The 24,179-nt window shown below is 52.0% G+C and overlaps 1 protein-coding gene across 4 annotated transcripts in view; it reads left to right on the top strand.

Moving 5' to 3' along the window:
* GATAD2B (GATA zinc finger domain containing 2B) overlaps positions 1-24,179 on the top strand; it is an 851,520-nt gene that overhangs the window by 706,292 nt on the left and 121,049 nt on the right. For all 4 annotated transcript variants that reach the window (XM_069651324.1, XM_069651310.1, XM_069651301.1 and 1 more), the window contains exon 9: positions 13,182-13,292. In XM_069651324.1, coding sequence (XP_069507425.1) covers positions 13,182-13,292 — 111 coding nt within the window. The remainder of the gene's footprint in view (positions 1-13,181; positions 13,293-24,179) is intronic.

Here is a 24,179-nt window from a genome sequence, read left to right as displayed (position 1 = left end):
AGAAAGCTGTGGACTAACTCTTTAAATGTAGCTACGCGTAGGGGCGTGGCCCAGAAGAATGCGCTCCCCTGACTCTGCCCTCCTCCGCTACACCTCAGTCCTCTTTTCTGCATTGACGGGAGTGGACCCGCTTCAACTATGCTGGTGGTTGAGGCCTTTTTCCCCTCTTAATTCTGCATGTTTTTCTTCCTTTGGGGACCTTTGTCCCACAGTTTTTTTTCTTATATTTTCTAATTCCTACAAACTTTGTAATACACTGCCCTCCAGTTCCTCGCCCCTCCCTGGTGCATGTCCGCCCCGGCGGGCTTTAGTAGGTGCCCATGTTGCGACTGAACCCCACACGCTCTACCTTCACTGTCTCGGCGAAGATCTCGGCTGTTCACCACGGTCACTCAAAAACCAGCTTGCGAGGTGGAAGGAGCTGTTCACCTTTTCTATATTGGAGCACATCAAGGAGTATGTGCACAGGAAAACAAAGGCCCCAAGGTAAGTGTTCTATTTTCTAAAGCACCCTGCAAAGGTGATTCCTTCCACGCGAAGCAGCCAAGCGGGAGGGGCCGCTCGGGTCCTGTCACCAGTCAGGGTATCGAGGTATCGGCCCAACGGCTGAGGGATCTATGGATCCTCCCGGGCCCAGCGCTGAGGGGCCAGAAGGCTCTTGTACTGGGAAATCTCCCAAAGGGCTGCGCCCTAAGCCTGAAGGCGGAGTGGGGGTGTGTGCATGCAGCAGCACTATCAGCTCCACTGCTTTGGAGGGTAAGCCTACTAGAGCCACACCTGCGGTGCAGAAAAGGCCTTAACCTACGCTGTCAAGCAAACAGGTAAAGGCCAGAGCCAGTACCTCGACGGGCACACAGATCCAACGCTCGTCGGTCCAAAATGACGGCTCAGGCTGACAAAATGGCATTGCGCCTGGACGCACGCCACTCAAACGAGCCCCAAGGGCATGACTTCACTCCAAGGGTGGAAAGGTTCCCCATGCTCACGCCACAGATACCATGGTGCACAACCTATTTGGTGCCCTCATCGTTGGTGCATTACACCGAGGCGAGCTATTTGCAGGGCAGACATGGCATGGGAAGTGCTCAGACCTCCACGCCCGTTACGCCGGCTGCACCTGCGCAGGAGCGCGCCTCCCCTTCGAGAAGTTACTCAGTTTGTTTCCTCAAATGGGGAGCATCCTGAAAGTGATTAAGGAGATGCTTCCAACTTCAGCTCCAATCTTAGTCCCGGTGCTCTCCCAATCTACAGCGGCCGGGCTCCCGTGCGGCCTAGCATCACAGTGCTGTGAGCGCCGCCTAGGCCACCTCGGTCCATGGTAGTCCACCAACAAAACCACCCACTGATTCTGCAGACCAAGGGGTAAGGACTCCATGCCAACGGGCCACTGACGAGGAGCGAACAGGATCCAGACACCTCGTCTTCAGCGAGGGCCTTCCACGACAAGCTAGCGGAAATGGCGGAATATCTGGGCATCCCTCAGCCTTATTAGGAGCAACCTGAGTCGAGTGTCCTAGCTGAAGTCCTGACCATCAAATCAGCTACCAGATCGGGCATGCCTTTCCAGAAAGATGTGCAAGCTCTGGCAAGAAAGGGCTGGTCAAAGCCCCACTCAACAGCCCACCAACAAGCGTTTGGATGCCAAATGTAGGCAGGCCGAAGGAGATGCACTCCTATCGGATCACTCTCAACAAAATTCCTCAGTGATGGCGGCTTCCATGTATGCCAAACCGCAGGTGTCCGCATCGTCTCCCTCTACCACGGCAGGAGGAGAAAACTCTGGAGGTCTATGGAAAGAAAATGTATTCCAACGCGGGCCTCCACTTGCGACAAGCAGACGCAATGCTGGGCGCTGCTAACCGGAGACTTTGGAGGGAATTTTCAGACTTCGTTCCAGATCTGCCAGTACACAGACAAGCATCCGTCAAGGCAGGATTGGCCAAAGCCAGGCTAGCGGCACAGGACATAATGGAGTCATCGTTGGCCCATATTGACCTGACCGGCAGGGCCGTTTGCGTGGCCACTGATGAGACAGACGGCGTGGGTCAAAGCTACCAGGTTTAAAGTGGACGTTCAAGACCGTATCCTAGATCTCCCTTTTTTATGGGGAGATGGGAGGAGGGGGGGGAGAATTTGTTCCTCGTTTGTGGAAGAATGGAACTGAACAAGAAAAAGAACAGTTCTCAAACCGGCAAGTCATTGGGTATACTGGCAAAGCCTACATCCAAGCCATTCTATTAGGGGCAAGCCTGATCAGACCGGAGAACGTTCAGCTGATTCAGGGGCTTCCAGGAGCAGAGAGCCAGTCCCCCAGCCTATACAGGCGCAAGCAAAAAAGGACCTCCCACAAGGGGTTCTTGCAGTCAGACGCACCAACCTTGGAGGGAAAAAAGCAATTATGCAGTCATCAAGGTCCACAATTCTCTGGTGGGTGGCTGGCTTGCTCTTCACATTCAGACCTGGCAGACTTTCTTTACGGATCCATGGAGCCGATCATTGGTCTCCCATGGGTTCTGCCTCCCTCTCCATCCAAACTCCGACCGTGGAGTTTGGATGGAGAGGGAGGCAGGAGCAGTGGATCGGAGAGGGTGAGAGTGCTGAAGGCTGCTACTGGACAATTTCTCAGCAGGTTGACAACTTCGGCCTGGTGGTACCAGCATCTGTTGGGAGTTACGGCAGCGTGCCTGATGGCTGTTCTGCATACACGGCTCAAAATGAGGAGGGTTCAGTTGCACCTCGCTGTCTCCTAGAACCAGTAGGCGGGCTCCCACACAGCTCCAGTCTCCATTCCGGCAGAACTCCACCAGGATTTGGTATGGCGGAGGCAAGAGACCAATCTTATGGTGGGCAGACCGTTCAGACAGCCACTACCCATGCCATCACGACAGACTCCTCCCTGTATGGGAGGGGAGCCACTCTTGGGGACCAGTGTACATGGTCTGTGGTCAAAGGAGGACAGGTAGGGTTGCATCAACTTGCGCAAGCTAACGGCCATACAGCTGGCTCTCATGGCCTTGGTACTGGTGGTCAAGGACAGCTCTTTGCATTCAGAAAGCTCCACTTGCATGTATTGCATCAACAAGCAAGGGGGCACCAGATCTCCCTTTCCCACCCCGTGCAGGCTTACCATCAAGATCTGGGAAAGGACTATATCCCACAACATATGGCTGTCTGCAATACACCTTCTGGCAAAGTTCAATCTAAAGGCGAACAGGCTCAGCAGGTTTGGTGTCGACAACTAAGTGTGGCAATTGGACATACAGGTCCTGCTGGAGATTTTCAGGAGGTGGGGCCAGCCCCACATGGACCTTTTTCCCACTGAACAGAGCTGGCAATGGCTGCAGTTTGCATCCTGGCTGGACAGTGCACAAGCCTCACTGGGGGATGCCCTACACCTGCAATTGAACAGGATGTGGGCTTACGCATTCCCCTCGACCCCACTAATTCACAAGGTCATCTGCAAGATCAGAGAAGCTCAGCAGTGAGAGCGCCGCAGTGGCCGGCCAGACCATGGTTTTTGGTCCACATGAGGCTCACAACACAGGCACCGGTGCCTCTTCCAGTTGGGAGCCCTGATCCTCTCCCAGCAGGGGGGGGGACACAGTGGTTCACCCTGCCCCAGAGAAATAAGCCATAGCAGCGTGGTTCCTGAGCACATAATCCTGCAGTCTCGGGACAACCTGAGGATAACACACAAGGCACAAAATAAGCCATTACAAGAGCAAATAGACCAGGTACTGCTGCTGGGCCAAGGAAAGGGGCGTAGACCAATTGCTGTTTACACTGGATCAGGTGCTGTCGTTCTCAGAACATCAGGCAGAGTCGGGTGTGCAGGTCGGCACGCGCCATAGCTACCTAGCAGCGATCAGAGCTTACAGACATTCAGACAAAGGCTCCTTCTCCACTTCCAAACCTGTAGTCAAGAGGCATCTAACAGGTCTGACAAGGTTGGTCCAACCCCACCCTCCCTCCCCCTTCGCACCCAGTCAGGGACCTCAGTGTGGTGCTGGGCGCCATGGCGCATAAACCATTTGAGCCCATGGCGCCCGTCGACATCAGGATGGTCTTAATTGCCAGCTCTTCTGGTGGGCCTTACTTCAGCGCGCAGGGTCAGTGAGATTCAGGCCCTCCTGTCCCCGGAACCCTATACCACGTTCTGATAAGTTGGTGCTCTGCACCCACCCTTCGTTTTTCCTGAAGTTGGTGTCTTTGTTTGTGGTAGTCCTACCATTGTTCTTTCCCAACGGAATAGACAAGGCAGAAAAAGGTATTGCACGGCCTTCGTATCAGGAGACCCCTGAAGTTCTACCTGGACAGTACAAAAGGCTTCCGCAAGTCATATGCATTATTCATCACTTTTGGTGGTTCACAGCCAGGTTGTCCGGCATCAAAGGCCTCAATAGCTAGGTGGATGGTCGCGACCAGTCAGCAGGCCGGCAGGGGCCAGCATAAGGAGGTACCAGTAAATCTTCACGCTCATGAGGTTGGGGCAAAGGCCACAGCGGTCGCCTTCCAGAGACATGTGCTGTGGCAAACAAAACAGCTGGGCGGCTTCTTTGGCTACCCCCTCAGCATTCTGCAAGCATTATTGTATCGATGGCAGTGCACGCTCAGACATGTCCTTCAGGCAAGCAGTCCTGAGGCGCCTGTTCTCTTAAGGTCATCAACTTCTCACATCCCTTGGGCTAGATCAGTGGCAATCGCCCATGCAATATGGAGGTAAGGGGACAGGACGTAGGAGTAATTACAAGTTACTCACTGTAGTGACTAACGTACTCCTGGTCCATAATCCCCTTTTCTCCATGCGTCCACCCATCCTCCCCACCTTTAAAAATTACAATTATACTCCTTGCAACATTACTTTTTAAAACCCAGTTCAGAGCTAGTAAAACTCCTACTATACTTTCTGGAGGGGTTTTAAGCTACTCAATGACCAGTATGAACACTTGATAACTATTTTTGAATGTACTAAGCAAACCAGGGAAAGCAAATCCAAATTGCACTTTAAGAAAGGCGCAATGTAGATCCAGGTAAGTAATTGACCTATTGGTACATAACTATCCAATCTCTAGTTATACCCAGTATACTTTAAAAAAAATGTGTAATATAATTTTTATGGTAGGTAAGAACTTTATGAAAGTATTTTAGAATGGCACAAAAGCAATTTCGGGAAGCACAACCTAGGGTTACAAGTTTAGAAGATCAGCAGCTATTCAAGGTGAGTAAGGCCTATCTACTTTTAAGAGGGGCTACCGGCAACTCAAAGACCAGTATTAACTCAAATACTGTTTTAGATCTGTATAAAGCATACCAGGGAAAGTGAAACCCAGTGATATACATTATAAGAATGACACAGGTTATTCAAGGCAGGTAAACTCTATTGGTAAGCTTTTACACTCATATAGTTAAGAATACAAACAGTACCAGCACTTATTACTTTTTAGACGGGGGGGGGGCACCATTTAAAGTTAGTAAAGCAACTTATATACTTTTTAGATGGGCACAATGCAACTCAAAGGTAAGCATAAACTTAATGAAACTTTGTAACTTTGTCTTTCACAGCGATAGTTACTACACTTCTTTAAGAAAGTACTTTTACATTTGCTATACTTTCAAGGCAGAATCCTTTTCTTATCCAGTCCTTCCCTAGTCTTTTGCATGAAATCTGAGGCAGAAGAGGGACCATAGTGGTCTAGGAGCCAGCTGTAGGGAAGGTTGAGATAGGGTTGTTGGCAGGAAAGTTACAATTCCATAGATTTTCTTCAACAAGTATTCACTTTCAAAGTTATTTACAGTGTTCAAAGACTTAACAGAAGGCTCCCTATATCTGTTCCAGCATTAGGCAAGTGGTATGGGCAAACTCCCAACCACACAATTCACCCACTCAGCCTCACTGGATGCACACCAGACTTACGGTAAGTATTACCCAAGCCCACACAGTGTTAGGAGAAAAGAGCAGCTGGTTGGATGTCTTCAGGAAGCATCAGCACAGGACCTGGTCTCTGGACTCTTGGTGTGGAGACGAAAGAACTGGACACTGGATGGGAACTTGCAGCAGCAGTTATCAGTGGAGGCTTCCAGTAACGGTTTCTTTGCTGATTCTTGCAGCTCTGTGGATTTGGCGCCTTTTACAGTAGCCAGATGAACGAATATCATCAGTCAGATTTTCTTCACTCTCTCGGTCCTGCACTCTGGTGAGGGGACTTGAGGGATTAGAATCTCGTCTCCGAAGGTCCAGCAGGAGTCCACCAAATTTCAGCTGGATTCGGACTTCGGAAGGCCATGCACACCACACTCTGGCTCGAGGTCCCAGGGTGTTGGTGTTTTGCAGCCCAGTGAGGTCGCAGCACATTGTGGGATGGCTCAAAATGCAGGTCTTCTTGTGACTAGTGGATCTCACCACCCTCTGGTAGGAGTAGTCCCATTCGGTACCCCCAGTTTGATTGGAAGGAAGCGTTGCATCAGGCTCCGGTTACACAGCAGGCTCTCTGGTCGCTGGAAATCGCTACAGGTGCCTTTTCTTAATCTTCCTCTTTGCTGTCAGCTCCAGTGGTTTACTTGTCAGCAGCTTCCAGGATCCGAGTATTTATCAGGAACTACAGCACAACTTCTGCAATCTCTCCTTGCACTTTACAGAAAGGGGCCTGTCTGGCTGTCCAATCAGGACATCCAGCCTCCCACTGGGAGATGCTTCCTTTCAGAATAGGTGGAAGACAGAGGGCTGCAGAGTTTTTGACGCCTCCCTCACTTCCTGCCTTCTCAGGTAAACCTGAGCCTAGGACGAAAATACAAAGGGTTCCCAACAAAGACAAATCTTCCACTGAGGTCGTTCCCACCTCGAATGGCAGGATAATTGAATTGATTGAAACACTTGTGTAGAAGCGCATAATAAACAAAGTGCAACCATGCATCGGAGGGAAAGACAAAAGATCTTACTAGGTATGGTAGATTCAGATTATGCAGGTGAACAGAAAAGTGCGTGCGTGGGGCGGGGAGGAGGAGGAGGAGGAGGTGAAATAGGGACAAGTGCGCCCAGTCCCGTCAGAACATGGGTTAAATGCAGCGAGATACCACTCTGACACCAGAGCTTGACCCTGCTTTGGTAACTTACTTTGCCTTTTAGAAAGGAACAGTCATGAGGCACTCAGGCCTTTTACAGAAAGTAGCAGCAAAGCACAATGGATATTGCGCTTTGTCCTTTTTAATGACACCTTCTGGGAGGGACCAAAACTGATCACTAGTGCAAAAATGTCGTTAAAGGACTTCACAAGTGAACCAGAGTGCGTATTCACCACCAAACCTAGTGCCTCAGTCCTTTGCATGTACTGTCACAGCTTGCGCCACCCACTTGGAAGGAGCAAGTGGAGAGGGGTGCCATGGGCAGAACCAGATCCTGGGTGAGACCAGAGCAAGTGAAAGCTACAAGCGTAAATTTGTAGTAACTCACCGTGGTGACAAACTTAGTCTTAGTCCCCTTTCCTCCATACTGTATGGGTGTCCCTCTTGAGGGACAGGAGATGGAACCTTTTTCACCAGAAAAATCTTCTTCCCCTTTAAATTTAGAGGCGCACAGGGTCACGGCCCTGGGAGCATGCGCTTGCCTCCCTCCGCCCACCATCGCTACTCCTCAGTCCCCATTGACGCGTCGTCAATATTCAGCATTGCCTGATGACACCAGTATTATCAGAGGGAGGATGGTGGGACATATGGAGGAAAGGGGACTATGGACTAAGAGTACGTTAGTCACTACGGTGAGTAACTACAAATTACTCTTATGTCCCGTCCCCTTTGCTCCATATTGTATGGGCGATTACAACTGAATGTAGCCCCAGGGTGGAGAGGAGACCCTCATTTGGAAAACAGGTTTCTTAGAACTGCCTATCTGAACGCTGCATCTGACCTAGAGGCGGCGTCCAAACATTAGTGCTTACAGAAAGCCGAAAGGGTGGCCCAGGTAGCTGCCCTACTGATGACCTGCCATGGCACATGCCGTTGGAACGCGATGGCCATGGCCTTAGCTCTGACAGCAAGTGCATGCGAGTTAGCTGGCACTGGTTTGTGCTGCCCCTTATAGGCCTCCTTGATGGCCGCGGCCATCCATCTTGCTATGGAATCCTTGGAGGCCTGGTAATCGGGTCTTGACCCACGAAAGTGACAAACAAGGCGTCTAACTTGCGGAAGTCCTTTGACCTGTCCAGGTAGTATTTCAGACGGTGCAAGACCCTCTGAGGCTCATCCTTTGGGTCGGCGAAGAAGGTGGGTAAGACCATCTCCTCGTTGAGATGGAAGGAGGTCACCTTGGAAGGAACGCAGGATGCGTTTGCAGGACGACTTTGTCCTTGTGAAAGGTGGTGTAAGGCTCTGAAGCCACCAGAGCTTGGATCTCGGTGACTCTGCGAGCTGTGGCCCATGAACAGAGCTCTGTTTATGATGACTAGCTTGATGTCCGCGGACGCCATTGCCTCAAAGGGGTTGTGCTCCAAGGTGCCCAACACACCATTAAGGCCCCACACCGAGTGTGGTTTCTTTATAGGTGGGTAAAGCCTGTAGAGGCCCGCCAGATGTTGCTTGACCACCGGTCTGAATTCCTGTAAGGCCCTATAGCTGCCAGATAGGTGCAGCATGTACCCACCTGTACGCCAGAGTGGGTGAGGTGAGCCAAAAAGGAGAGCACGTCGTCCATTGTGCACTGAAGAGGGTCGATCTCCCTAGAGGGGGCCCAATGACATAATCTAGACCATTTACTTTTATATTGGCTCCTAGTAGACTTGCTTCTAGCGCCCTGAATGATCTCTAGGTTAGCCTGAGATGGGCTCAAGTGTTTCAGCGCGACCTGCTCAGGAACCATGCTGCGAGGGCTAGTTTGTGAGGAGCAGGGTAGAGTAACCCCCCCCCCCTGGCTGGGCCAGGAGAGGCGCTGGGCCCAGCAGTAGGTGAATGGGCGGTCTGTCCGATAGGCTGAGTAGCTCAGAAAACCACGGTTTCGCCGGCCCCCAAGGAGCTATCAAAATGATACTGAGGTGCCAGGATTCCTTTATCTTGCAAATCACCCTGTGGACCAGGGGTGTGGGCGGGAAGGCGTATGCCGTCATGTCGTTCCATTGTATCTGGAATGCATCGCCCACGGAGCCGGAGCCCTGCCCCTGCCAGGAGGCGAACTGCTGGCATTTCCAGTTGTCCCGGGAGCCAAATAGATCCACCTAGGGATACCGCCATCTGAGGAAGATCTACTCCATTACCAGGTCGTTCATTTGCCACTCGTAATTGTCCGTCCCCAGTCTGCTGAGCCTGTCACCAGATTGGATTCCCCTGGGAGGTGGACAGTCCTAAGGTAGATGTTGTTCTCCAGAGCCCATTCAAACATACTGACAGCTCGGTAGCGCGGCGGATGGGAATCTTGTATGTGACACCCCCACCCTCCTGTCCTCCCTGCTTGTTGAATGCTGCTGTCTTGTCGTCGATAAGAGGAAGAAAGGCCTTGAGAGCCAGCCGTATGCCCTTCATTTCTAGCCAATTGATGTGGGATTCCTGCTCCTGTCGGGTCCAGACTCCATGGACGCTGTGGTTGTCCAGGGTGGCACCCCCTCCCTCTAGGGAGGAGTCTGTAGTAACTGTGACCTGAGGGGCCGGCTGCCGGAAAGGCTTGCCCTACCGTAGATTGTAGTCCGCGGACCACCACTGGAGGTCGGAGTGGAGAAAGGGAGGAATGTTGACTGGCTCTGCTTGGGAGCCCTGGGACTTTTTCCACTGCCTGGCTCTCGACGAGCGACCGGATCTCCGCCAGCAGAGTTATCCCAATCTGTGGGAGGGGAGGAGGAGGGAGGAAGAGAGAGGAGGAGGTGGGTGGGAGGGGGGAGGGGGGAGGGAGGAGGTGGGAGGGGGGGGGAGAGGAGGAGGAGGAGGATCATCATCATCATCGGGTCAGAAAAATTCTGTCGGTAAATTTGCACATGAGGCAAGCCTGCCCCCACCGGAGACACGTGGACCCGAAGCGGCGTGTCATGCCTTCTTTCCCTCTGAGGCTGTTGCGCAGGAGGGGATTGGAAAAAACTCTTGCCCCCCCCCATGTTGTTTCCTCCAGTGCTGACCTGGAGAACGGTCAGGTTGCCTGGACCTCTGTTTTCTTGGAAGCCCCAGAACCCGCCAACCGTCCACCCCTTGTCGGAGCGTTGCTGCGACTGGGTAAAGGCCTTGGCCGTGGCCTTCGTAAGAATAGATAAATACTTTGTGGCTTGCAATCTATTCTTCTTTTTATCTAATTCCTCATCAGTGGTGGAGTGGAAGAGGTCACTACCCTCGAATGGAAGGTCCAATATGCGTTCCTGGACATCGGGATTAAATTTAGTAGCCCGGAGCCAGGCTGTCCTTCTCATGTCTGTGGCAATGCAGATGGCCCGACCAGAGGTATCAATGTGGGCCACGGTGGACTCCATGATGTCCTGCGCTACCAGCTTGGCTTCTTCTAGGCCCCTCTTGAAGCGCTTTTGGCTCTGTGCTGGAAGTTCTGGGAGGAAGTCCGCAATTTCCTGTCCGAGCCTTTGGTTAACGGCTGCCAGCATGGCATCTTCGTTGGCTTGACCCAGGTGCAAGGAGGCGTTGGAGTGCAGCTTTTTTCCATGCGCCTCCAAGATCTTCTCCTCCTTTCCTAGCAGCAACAAGGACGAGGTGGCCGAGGACGACTTGAGGCTTGGAATAGAGTGACGCAGCAGCGATCACAGAAGAAAGTGGCTGAGGATGCATCGAAAGCAAGAGTGTATACCCCTCCATCTGCCTATACTTGGCATCAAGGTGTCGATTGACAGGTTGGGCCGAGTACGGCTTGAGCCAACCCTTCTTGGCCAGGGCAACTACGTCCCTCTGTATCGGGATCCCCATCTTGGTAGGGGGTTTTAGGGTGAGGACCTCTGCCAAGACCACCTCCTTGGGCTGCTCTAACTCGGGCTGGGGAAGGCCCAAAGATTCTGCCAAACTTGCAAGGCATTTGTGAAAGGCCCTGGCTGAAGATGGCGTGTCAGGGTCCTCCTCCTCGTCAGTGTCCACCAGAGTGCTCAGAGGATCCGGGACTGGTCGAGGAGTGCTGGGCGCCGTGGGCTGCGGTGTGGATACCAGAGCAGGTGGCTGCTGCAGAGGTTGGTGTGGAACCGCCTGTACTGTGAGAGGCCTGGAAGGTGGAATCAGAGGAGCCGGCTGGGGCAGCGGTGACTGCGCTGGGGCCTGTTGCACCAGACCCATAGGAGGAATGACTATGGGTGCTGGTGGGGTGACCTGGGGGAGCTTGTCCCAGATGGCATCCCGGAGGATGGACTCCATCTGGGGAGTTCGCATCAGCCCTAGGAACTTTTCCAAGAACCTGTCCTTGGAGGCTGTAGCGGTGGCAGGTGATAATGACGGAGTGGCTAACTTCAGCTGGGGCCGGGGGACACTCTGCCTGGGGTGCAGGGGAAACCTGCCCTGCCCTCCCCTGCTGATGGATAAACTGTAGGCCACGCACCTGGTTGATACCAATGCCACCTTGTGACTCGTTCCTCCACCCGCTCTGCCAGAGGGGGTATTGGACGAGCGGCCATCTTGTCGAGCTGGGTGCCACGTGCTGAAGTCGTGGTGCCTGTCTTGTCGGAACCAGCCCCGTCCAAGACTCTTGGTGTTGGAAAATAAGGCCTGTCCCGCACCTCAGGCCGTGACCTTGAAGGCGTATTGCCCTCGGCAGAGCTGCCGGTAGTGCTGCGGGAAGGCGCCCCCTTGAACATGCCGGTACTAGGGTGTTTCCCCTCGGGAGTAACCCCGGTAAAAGAACCTTGTGGTCCCTCAGCACTGACGCCGGAAGGGTCTGAGACCCCTCGGCCGTGAGGCCAGTAGCTGGACTAGCCTCAGTACGTGTGCTGGTGCTAGAACCCAAGAGGTTCCTCCCGGTCGAGCGCCTCCTTGGGAAAAAGTCACCTTTACGGGCTGCGATGGTAAATAGGGACCTTACCTTCGGCCTAGAGCGATGTTTGACAAAGTCCTTTAGGTCCTCCTGAGGTGACTTCTGCAAGAGCTCCCTCCACCTAGCTAGCCTGTTCGTCAGTGCACGCATATTTACCTTCCCAGCCGTGGTCCGGGCCAAGACAACCGAGGCAAATGGCATGGGGGTCTTATGTAGGGAAGAGCCCCTCGCAGGCTGGACACCTGCTGAAGCCCGCTAAGTAGACCTGCGCCGGGGAGGAGTGTGGCGTCGGAGGACCAAGTACCTAATTGAAGAGAAAAAGACAAAGACAAAGATAGCAGAATATCCAGGGAAGAGCGCGTGGTATTACATGGCCAAGGCCAAACCCAGTAGCGCTGGTGAATTCAGCCCATTCCCGTCGACACAGAAAAGGGGACTGAGGAGTGGCGCTGGTGCGCGGAGTCAGGTGAGCACATGCTCCCAGGGCCACGCCTCCATTAATTTAAAGGGGAAGAAGATTTTTCTGGTGAAAAGGGTTCTGTCTCCCGTCCCTCATGAGGGACCCCCATACAGTATGGAGGAAAGGGGGCGGGACATAAGAGTACGAGGGCTGTATTGAAGACCCTGGGAGAGATGAGAGTGAGTGAGGGTGCACTTGAAGCTTGTCAAATAATGCCAACCATTGACAAGTAATCTTTAGCCCAGTAGGGAAAACTGTGGCTGGTGGATAACAAGATTTGCTGGTGGGAATATTAAGCTATCGCTACAGGTCCATGGCATCCACACGCGACTGGAGGATGAGAATTTCTGAGCCTGGCATGTGCGCTACGGAAAAGACAGAAGCCTTTGCCAGTAGTAGAAGCCAAGAGAGGTGCTTGGAGCTAGATCTAAGAATGTATTCTAGTTGGCGACTCTTGCCATAGTTGGGCCCTTGAATCTCAATCATCGGACACGCTTAATAGTATGCTATGTTTGACCCATTAGTTCTACCCGCCCATCCTATTATTAATAAAAGCGTTGAACCTCCTTTGGGTCTGCTGTGTTCTTATGAGCCTTCGTCACATTACATTAAATATCTCTATATAGCTCCATTTTGTAGGGATGCAGCTTTCTGTGCATTCCTGTATCTCATTGCTCCATGTACATGTGTTTTTGTATTCTGTGCAAGTGTGTATGTACATATTGGAACTTCTGTGTAATGTATAGGGTATGATTTTTGTCATGTTGCATTCTCTTACCTTCCCTCTGCCTACCCTAGGAAATCGAACAACGGTTACAGCAGCAATCTTCATTATCTCCCACAACAACTTCTGCCGTATCCAGTGTTGGTAAACAGGAGAGTATCATGAGACATCACACGCTACGCCAGGTAAGGAAAGCTTGCAAAGGGGTGGCTGTAGGCTGAGGGTAAAGATCAGGGATTACAAACCTTTTGTAGCAAACAAGCATCATTTAAAGATCAAGTGAAATAGTGAGCTTATCTGCTGTACGGAACATATCGGCTTTCTGGTGGTGGCAAAAGGCTTGCAATGCAAATTAGAACTGTTTTATTTAGGTAATAAGCTTTTATGCTGCAGAAATTCATAGCCATAGTTGTTTTAGAGCATGTAGGGTTGTCTGTGCAGTGGTGTACTGTGGCCCTACCGGGGGGGCTCCAGGCCCTAATCTGCTGGAGGAAAGAACATTACTGTGGGGAAGATAAAAGGAAAGCATGAAATGGATGCTACAAGCACAGCAAGGTGAGGAATGGATGTAGTGAGGGAAGAATGTTTTGGGGTGACATGGGTGCATATCAATTCTCCAGCATTGGATCTTTCATGGATTCACATGCTTAGAATATTCCCCGTCGTCAGACTGGGAACCCTCGGTACACATATATATAGTCATTTCCAATAGGAAAAAACTTCTGCCCTATCCCCGTCTGCGTCCTCTACGGGGCCGCCCACGTACGCCCCGTTGGACGTGATGGTATATAAGCCCCGCCCCCGCGGGTCCCTTCAGATTTCAACCGTCTCCAAAGATAGTGGGATCTCCTCGTGTATTTTCTTCAAATACTTATCGAATTGTTTCTAACTCCTGCGAGTTTGTCTGTTTGGTCCACTTCTAACTCCTACGAGTTTTGTTTGTTGGGCTGGCAATAATGTCGGGTAAGCCTCTTTTCCGCCCGTGTGCCACGTGCGGTCTAAAGAAGGTTTATGAAGGGGATGGCCATCTTGACTGCATCTACTGCCTTCACCCCCACCACTCGGCGGACCAATGTGATATTTGCAAGGGGTTTTCCCAAAAAACCCTGAAGGACCGGAATCGGCGACTGGTCTCGTGGCTGAACGACGGCGCTGGAGCGTACCCTCAGTCGGAGGTAGGATCGGTGCGCAGTATCGCCTCAGCGAAAACATCAGAAGCCCCCCGACGCTCACATCCGTCGGAACCTCCGGCCAAAAAATCACGACCTACGGAGAAGGACGTGCCTCGAAGTCATTCCTCTAAGGCCTCATCGAAAGAATCGACGAAGAAATCATCTTCCTCTTCTTCTTCGTCGAAGAAAGATAAGGACAGGCCAAAATCCTCCTCGAGCGATCAGAAAAGATCAGCTACGAGTAGAGAGGCGGATAAACGCAGGGAGAGCTCCGCGAAGGCGGGACCGCCTAAGCCACCTGCAGGCCCTCCGTCGACGACGGCGACGATCCAAGTGCCCACTCCGTCACAGTCCCCCGCCTTTCAAACGGGCTCATCGTCGACGACGATTCCCTCGTCGACGGAGTTCCAGGCCTGGAGGCCAGAAGTGTTCGACATGGGGCTACCCGACACACTGCTGCAAGAACAGGCAGTTTCGATCGCCTCCAAAGAAGACGACGGCTTCAGAATAGTGAGCCCGGAAGACCTGGGGCTACGGCCCAGATTTCCTTCTGGTGCAACCTGCTCTCAAGTTTTCACCCAGCCTCCAAACGCCCAGGCTACTCTCTCCATGGAGGTACTTTCCTCCTTACACTCGCTCTTGAAGTCCCTGGACGAAAGGCTTCCACCTGTTCCGACGACTCCCCTCGTCGACGAGCCCGGACCTTCACACCGCCCGACTAGATCGGTCGTGGGCCCAACTGCTCCAACAGTCCAGGAAGAAGGTGAGCTCTCGGACTCCCTCTCTGAACAGGGGTCAGCTTCTGGTATCTCCCTCTCGCCGTCGAGAGACCCGTCATGGGTTTCGGATGTGGAGGTGGATCCTCCGAAAAGTCCCATTCACCCGTCTCCACCGGATGACATAGGGGCCTTCCATTCCATGATGGAAAAGGCCTGCAAGGAGTTCGGTTTGACCCAACAAGAAGAAAAGAAGGACTGCTTCCTCTTTGACCACATGGGCAAGAATAGGCGTTCCGTTTTTTCGATACCGATACTGGACCACGTATGGAAAGAGGGCGTCCAAACCATGCGGCATCCATTCTCGGAACCTGCGGTCAAGGGCCGCGTAGAGAAAAAATTTAAAGTTCCAGATTCGACGCCAAAATGCCTCTCTGCGCAACCCACGCCTGACTCGGTGGTATCGGCGGCGGCGACGAGAAAGGCAAAGGCCCAGCATAAATGCTCTACCCCTCCGGATTCCGAAGCTAGAATCCTGTCAGTGGGAGCGTCAACAGTGAAAGCAGCGAACTCCCTGGCAATCATGGCCAGGTATGACAGGGAGATGTGGCACAGACTGGCACCCATTATGGACCACCTCCCAGAAGAACACAGAAAATCAGCTATGTCCCTGGTTCGTGAAGGAGAAGAAGCCTCGAACCATGCTATCAATATAGCGGTGGACCTGGCAGATTCGGGGTTCAAACAAATTAACAACGGAGTGGTTCTACGACGCCAGGCCTGGCTCAAGTGCACCAACTTTAGACCCGAGGTGCAATATAAGGTCGTCGACATGCCTTTCGAAGGTGACCACCTGTTTGGCGAAAAGGTGGATGAGGCCTTGAAAGGAATGAAGGAGGACTCTGAGACGGCGCGCTCACTGGGCTCTCTCCAAAGCGGTAAGCCCTTTCGTTCCTTTCGCCCCTTTAGAGGAGCTACGGGAAACGCACGATCTGCGGGATCCAGGGATAGAGCATTCGGGAGGTCTTCATATCCGTCCCAAGGCTATAGGCGCGCCTCACAGTCCTCGACCCGAAGAAATTTCCAGGCCTCCAAGAGACGTCCCACTTACTCGTCGTCGACGGGAAAACAAAAAGATCAACAATGACGTTCTAGGAGGGAGAGTGTCAAGTTGCGTCGAGGAATGGGAGTCAATTACGACAGATCGGTGGGTTCTGGACACGGTGAGACTGGGACATTCCCTAAGATTCAAATCCAGACCTCCAAGACGTCCACCGATACGCCTGTCTCAACCACACCTAAGCGTCTTGCGTCGAGAGGTTGCGCTCATGCTAAAAAAAGGCGCCATCGAGTTAGTCCCTGCTTCGCAGAGAGGCTTAGGGGTTTACTCACGCTGCTTCGTAGTAAAGAAACCAAACGGGAAGTGGCGTCCCATCCTCGACCTACGGGACCTCAACAAAACCCTGCTGAGTCAAAAGTTCAAGATGCTTACTCTACAGGAAGTAATCAGATCGGTCCAAAAGAACGATTTCCTGGCGTCTCTGGACCTCCAAGATGCGTATTTTCACATTCCGGTGCGCACTCACCACAGGAGGTTCCTGAGGTTCCTAGTCGGCCAAACACACTACCAATTTACTGTGCTCCCTTTCGGCCTGAAGTCCTCCCCAAGAACCTTTACAAAGTGCCTAGCACCCGTAGCAGCCTGGCTGCGGAAGGAAGGGCATCACGTTTACCCGTACCTCGACGACTGGCTCGTGAGGGGATCCTCCCCAGCGTCGACCAACGACAGCCTATTGACCACCTTGCGACTGCTACAGCGTCTGGGATTTGCAGTGAACTACGAAAAGTCTTCACTAAAGCCCTCGAAGAGCTTGAAGTTCCTAGGTGCTCAATTCGACACCCACACGGGACTAGTGAAACCATCCCTGGAAAGGTTGTTGAAGATCAAACACCTGACAAACCAACTTCGTTTACAGAGCAGGTTGTCAGTAAGAAAATATGCGGCTCTCCTCGGCTCCATGGCATCGTGCATCCACCTAGTCGCGAACTGCCGGTTGTTCATGAGACCTCTACAGGAGTTCCTATCAGACAGATGGAAGCAGGCCACAGGCCGCTGGTCGGACAAGATAATAGTCGACGACGAACGAGTTATCAAAGCCCTCCAATGGTGGAAAGTGGCGCGCAACCTGGACAGAGGGGTCCCCCTGCAGGAGCCGGAATTTCAGAACACCATCATTACAGACGCCTCTCTGTCGGGCTGGGGAGCACACATGTCACGTCACCAAACCCAAGGCAGGTGGTTGTCGACCGAATCTCGCCTACATATCAACGTCCTGGAGCTAAGGGCGGTGAGATGGGCCCTGAAATCTTTCCTCCCACACATCAAGGGGTCAAAAGTAAGAGTGCTCACGGACAATACGACAGCTATGTTCTACCTGATAAAACAGGGTGGCACCAGATCCAGGACCCTCTCGAAGGAAGCTCAAAAGATCTGGCATTGGGCTTTAAAACACCACATCTCCCTAGTGGCATACCACCTACCGGGAGCGAAGAACGTACAGGCGGATTCCCTGAGCAGGACTATGTCACAAATACACGAGTGGGAGCTGGACTCCACTCAACTCGGGGGAATTCTTCGAAAGATGGGGGACCCCGTCGATCGATCTCTTCGCCACGGAAAGAAACCGAAAATGTGTTCAGTTCGCGAGCAGATGGCCCCAAACAGGCTCCCTGGGGGAAGCGTTCTCGTTTCCGTGGACAGGCAAGTTCCTCTACGCCTTCCCTCCATTTCCCCTCATACGGAGGACGATCCAGGGGATCCACAGGTACAATTGCCGGGTCATCCTAGTGGCCCCGCGCTGGCCGAGGCAACCATGGTTCTCAGACCTCCTTCATCTGTCGCTGGATCAGCCGATACCATTCAGGAAAGTGCCGAACCTCCTGTCCAGGGACGAGGGGACCGTGTGGCACCACAATCCGGACAGCCTGAACTTAACTGCATGGCTCCTGACTTCTCGGAGTTCGGGAACCTAAAAGTCTCGACTGATTGCCGAAGGATTCTGCAGGCGGCCAGGGCCCCGTCCACTAACAAATCATATGTAAGCAAATGGAAAAGGTTCTGTATATGGTGTCAAACACAACAAAATATACAACCTTTGGAAGTAACTCCGGAGCAAATCCTCCCGTATCTTCTTCATCTTGCGGAGAGCGGACTGTCATCATCGTCAATCAAAGTACACCTGGCGGCTGTTTCGAGATTTACAAGAAGAAGACAGTCCCCTCCACTATTCAGTGACAGGCTAGTGAAGCATTTCATGAAGGGTCTGTTTAGAACCTTCCCTCCGGAAAAACGGTTCCCACCGTCGTGGAGTCTGAACACGGTTCTAGCTGCCTTAATGAAGCCTCCCTTTGAGCCAATGTCCTCTTCATCTCTACAATTTCTATCTTGGAAACTCGCGTTCCTAGTTGCCATCACTTCGGCTAGAAGAATGTCGGAACTACAGGCACTGGTCATAGACCCTCCATATCTGAGGTTCTTTAAGGACAAAGTTATTTTATCAACTAACCCTTCATTCATCCCAAAAGTACCGTCGGTCTATCATAAGCACTCGACCCTGGTACTCCCTACTTTCTTTGCATCTCCTTCGTCGACGGCGGAGAAGGCTCTTCACACTCTGGACGTCAAAAGGGCGCTAAAATTTTACCTGCAAAAAACGCAAGATATCAGAGCCACCAGACAGCTATTCGTCGCCTACGGCCCCTCGGCTAGGGGTAAGGCTATCTCCAAACAAGGTCTGGCTCGCTGGGTCTCCTCGGCGATTACCCTGTGTCATTCCAAGGCCGGGAGACCTCTACTACATCGTCCCAGAGCCCATTCCACGAGATCGACATCTTCCTCCGTGGCTCTATGGGCAGGAATTCCGCTGACGGACATCTGCCAGGCGGCGGCATGGTCTGTTCCGCACACGTTTACGCGCCACTACTGCCTGGAAAAGCAGCACGCGGATGAGGTACAAATGGGAAGGGCAGTGCTTCGCCACCTTTTTCAATGAGGTAAGCCAAAGTTTCAAGAATAATGCTGCCTATTATTTGGCCTCAGCTGTTTTTTCAGAGTGTATACATGAATGTACATAGTTTATTGACCTAAACATAAGTGGTCGGGTAGATATATGCGCAAGGGGTGCATACTGAGTCATATGACATAGCATTGTATGGCGGAAATCCGTTTCGTATCAGTATAATAAGTTGTTGCTTACATACATGGTGTAAACGGTAGTGTTTGGGGGTGTCTCTACGAATGTAAGTTACATTGCACTCTCACCTCCTTCTTGATGTTACTGCTTTACAATCTATTCTAAGCATGTGAATCCATGAAAGATCCAATGCTGGAGAAGGGAGTAGTTTCTTACCTGTAACTCCATTTCTCCAGCATTGGTATCTTTCATGGATTCACATGCGCCCTCCGGCCTCCCCGGACTGCAATGTGGAAGATTGGTATGTAAGCAAGTTTTCCCCCGTTATCTTGGAGGGGTCGAAATCTGAAGGGACCCGCGGGGGCGGGGCTTATATACCATCACGTCCAACGGGGCGTACGTGGGCGGCCCCGTAGAGGACGCAGACGGGGATAGGGCAGAAGTTTTTTCCTATTGGAAATGACTATATATATGTGTACCGAGGGTTCCCAGTCTGACGACGGGGAATATTCTAAGCATGTGAATCCATGAAAGATACCAATGCTGGAGAAATGGAGTTACAGGTAAGAAACTACTCCCTTCTGTTAGGTGGACCATAGCTCTGCAAAGGGAAGAGGCGGATATGTCTTAAAGGCTTGTGATAACTGTACCCGGTCCGAAGTATATATGGAGAATTGGAAATCATTACACAAAGTAATGCTGTATATATGAGGGGCTCGAGAGTTTGTATGGGCAGTACTAGGAAGTTTGGTGGTTTATTTGCCCAGGCATCAATATGTTTTACCCCAGAGTACACTTCAGAATAATTTTGTGACTGCCAAGCCTGAGCCAAAAGTGGCATAGTTGAGAATATACTGTTTAAAGGAGCATGTTGTTGGTAGCAGAAGGTCAAATGAAGTGAATGAAGCGCTCAAACTAGTATTGTAAAATTTAAAATGCCTGGCACCTTGATGTCAGGAAAGGTTATTAAGAGTTTGTTCCATGGCACATTGTGCTATATTTTTATTTTAGTTCATGGTGATACATGGTGGTACCTTATTTGGGAGTAGGCTATCAGAGTTTCTGATGTTTGTTAATCTGCTTAGAATTACATGCTGTGCATAGGTCCGACATCCAGTGGTCACTGCGGAGTATTGCATTTTGTTTTTCGTAGTCGAAAAGGGGACGTCGACAAGGCGTGTCTGTAACACTATCCCTATAGTGACGTGTGTTGTACCCACAATCCCTCACGCGTCGAGGTCCCTCAGATTGTTTTTTTCCGCCCAGCTACTGGTCGCCTTTACGCGAAGCTCCTCGAGAGACATTGCAGATTTCATCTCCTCGACCTTTGGTAGTTTTCCTATATTATTATAGAACATATCGATCCCCCCCCCTCGACGCTGTTGTGAAGCTGTCTCCGCCGAGCAAGATCTTCGACGGAGGGGACGAGCGGAGGAGATCCTTCGGCGTTGCCGAACACGTGGCCTGGCCTCGCAGGCCAAATACAGTAGGGAGAGTGGGGGTCGTGGGACATCTCTAATTCTTTTCTGAGAATGCCTTTCCTTTTCCCCTTCCTTTCCCTTGGGGTGGTTATCACGTTTTATTGCCTCGGCTATGGAGAGGACACCCTTTAGGTTTTGCCCGCTTTGCAAGGGCAAGTTTACTTGGAAGGACAAGCATTCACGGTGTAACCGCTGCTTGCCCCTCGATCACAAGGAGGAAGGTTGCACGGCTTGTCGGCTTCTTAAGCCGAAGACTCTAAAAGACCGTAGGGTCAAAAGGTGGGCGGCCTACGCTATGTCGAAGGCCGACGCTCCACCCACCGTCGCTACCTCCGACAGTGACGAGGAACGTGATACCACGACCTCCGCTACAGAAGTCGTAAACCCCCCCTAGAGAGCGCACACGCGCTTCGTCGTCTGTCCCCGGCCCCGACGGGCTCGGCTCACGCCCTGCTTATGGGGATGAACACCCCGGCGACACTGACGCACACAAGACCACACATAAGAACACAACCCATGGCTCTTCTTTGCCGAAGGCAAAGAGAGCATCAGCGCCCAAGGAGACGCAGGTTTCACCTGCGGCCTCCTCGGACCGTTCGGGTTCGAAGCCCCTCTCGCAACCGCAGCCGCGACCAGCGACTGGGCTTTCGGCAAATAAGGGCGCCGTCCCCAAATCATCGGCCGGAGCGCATCAGCAGAAAGCGCATGCCGCCGTAGAGCGTTCGACACCCATAACGTCGAAACCACAGCTCTCCGCTGACAAACGAGTCGCTGAGAGCTTGGCGAGGATCGTGGTAGCTGACGCCCACAAGCGTACGCCGAAAGACACGTCGAGCGCTACGCAAAGGTCGAAAGACACGCCGAAAACACAGGGACGATCTCCTTCAGTCGAAGGGATTCCCAGCACACCTGAAGGCTTTTCGGAGGGCGACGGGACACTTTCCTCGACGTTATGGGAGAGGTCGAGCCATTTTCAGCTACAAGACACCAATTTTCCCCCGCTAGACCGCTCAGGGGTACCCCATGAAACCATGGAAAGGCTCCATCTCTGTATGGAAAGAATGGAGAGGTTTATGAATGCCCAAAACCCTCCCACTCCAAAGAGAATAAGAGAAGGGCCTCAGGAGGACCCCAGGGCCAAAATTCCAAGATTAGACCAGGACACAGCCTCAGACTCCATAGTGTGTATGACCTCACTGGGGAAGAACATTATTTTGAGGAAGAGGATGATTTTATGGATGAGGAAGACGGACGGAACCAGGAGGAAGGTCTGGAAGACAGCCCAGACTTGGTAAGAGAAAATCCAGAAGAAGGACCTTCTCACCCCTGGCAATCACCATCAATATATTCCGACACTGATGTCCTGAACCTAAATCCTCCTGACATTTCACCTGTTAGAAACACGTCTCCCATTGACGATCAACCCACATTTAACGCCCTGTTGCGCAGAGCAGCAGCACACTTCGAACTGGACACTGGGGAGCTCTCCCCTGAATTAGACTTTGTAGAAAGGGTAATTAAGGAGAAACCCCCGGTCAGTCAGACAATTCCCCTCCTCGCTTCGGTGAAGAGAAGAATCATCCCTTCGCTGTCCACACCCGCACTAATCAGAGGGGTCAATCCTAGAATTGAAAAACTTTTCACTCCTTCACCCTCAGACCCGCTGTACATCAGGGGACATTCCATTCCGGATTCCCTGGTAGTAACAAACACAAGAAAGAGGGCAGGGGTACCACTCTCCACCAGTGAGGCACCACCTGACAACGAGGGCAAGCGGTTATATGCCCTTGCAAAAAGAATTACATCCTCGGCCGCCTTTTCGGCAAGAATTGCCAACAACAATTCTTTGCTCGCTAGCTATGCGGACGCGCAGTGGGCCAAACTGCGCAAAGACGCCGAAGAAGCGCCGGAACCATTACGTACACGCCTGCTTTCAACTATTGGCGAAGGAACCCAGGTCAACCAGAGTATTGTAAAGAGCTCTCTGGATGCGGCAGAAACTGCGGGACGTTCCCTAGTTCAGGGAATAGTCCTAAAACGACACGTATGGCTGCGCAACTCAGGGTTCAAACCGGAGACACAGGCGTCTTTAATAAATAAACCTGTTGAAGACTCAAACCTCTTCGGGAAAGCGGTGGAGGAGGCTCTGGAGATGGCTAAAAAAGAGTTCGATACTATCAAAACTCTTGACCAAATCTCTAAGCCCGCTACCAGGCGCGGCTATGGCAATAAACGCTTTTTTCGTGGCCAACGCCAACAACAAAACCAGCAGCAACCGTACCCTGCCACCAATTTCCAGACCAATAGTGGCCAGTACAGCCAAAGAGGACAGCGCCGGGGCAAAGGAAGAGGGCGAGGGTCCACCCCCAGAGGTTCCCAAGCCCCTAACAACACCAAGTGACGCGAAGATTCGCGTCCCCTCCCATGCAACACCGGTCGGGGGCCGGATAACATCCTTTCTTCCAGCATGGGAGGGTATAACGTCAGACCGCTGGGTACTTTCCACCGTAGCCCACGGATACTGCATCGAATTCAACAGTTCCCCAACATACAAACCCCCGAGGGGACGACGCATGTCACCGGAACATCTTGCCATCCTTCTACAAGAAGTACAGCAACTGCTGGAAAAAGGAGCCATAGAGGTCGTGCCTCTATCTCAGGTAACGGAAGATATTTATTCAGTGTACTTCCTTGTACCCAAAAAGGATCTAACCATGCGCCCTGTATTAGATCTGCGCCCAGCGAACAAGTTTATCAAACCCCAAAAGTTTCGTATGGTGACCCTACAGGAAGTGATCCCACTGCTATCACAGGGAGATTACATGACAACATTGGACATGAAAGATGCATACTTTCATATTTTAATGTTGCCAGCGCACAGAAAATACCTCCGGTTCATGATAGAGGGCAAACACTACCAGTTCAGAGTGCTACCCTTCGGCATAGCATCAGCACCGAGGGTATTCACGAAGGTACTGGCAGTGGCAGCGGCCCACCTGCGCAGGTTGTCCATCCCAGTTTACCCTTACCTCGACGACTGGCTCATAACAGGGGATTCTTACGAAACATGCTTCTCCAATACCCAAAAGACTGTAGACCTTTTGTTCCAGTTGGGCTTCTCCATCAACGAAAAGAAGTCCAGCCTAGACCCCAGCCAAATCAAACAATTCCTAGGGGCTCTAATTCAAACAAAGGACTGCCTCGTCTTCCCCTCCAAAGAGAGGGTCCAAAACATGTTGTTTCAGATCCCTCAATATGTGACCGGTCGAGAGGTGACGGTACGCAAAGCAATGCGTTTGCTAGGCATGATGGCGTCGTGTATTTATTTGGTACCTCACGCGCGCCTGCGCATGCGCCCAATGCAGGAGTGGCTCAACAGCCAGTGGTGTCAGGCCAGCGGACTATGGGACGACCTAGTGGTGGTCTTGCAGGCCTTAGTTCTCTCGCTACGGTGGTGGACAAAAGAAAACCTAGAAAAAGGGAAACCCTTTGCCACACCCGCGGCGGAAG

This window comes from Ambystoma mexicanum, chromosome 1p, assembly GCF_040938575.1.
Source record: "Ambystoma mexicanum isolate Mex_15411 chromosome 1p, UKY_AmexF1_1, whole genome shotgun sequence".
Classification (NCBI taxonomy): domain Eukaryota; kingdom Metazoa; phylum Chordata; class Amphibia; order Caudata; family Ambystomatidae; genus Ambystoma; species Ambystoma mexicanum.
Note: the sequence above shows the minus strand (reverse complement) of the source record. Positions and strands in the feature narration are given on the sequence as shown.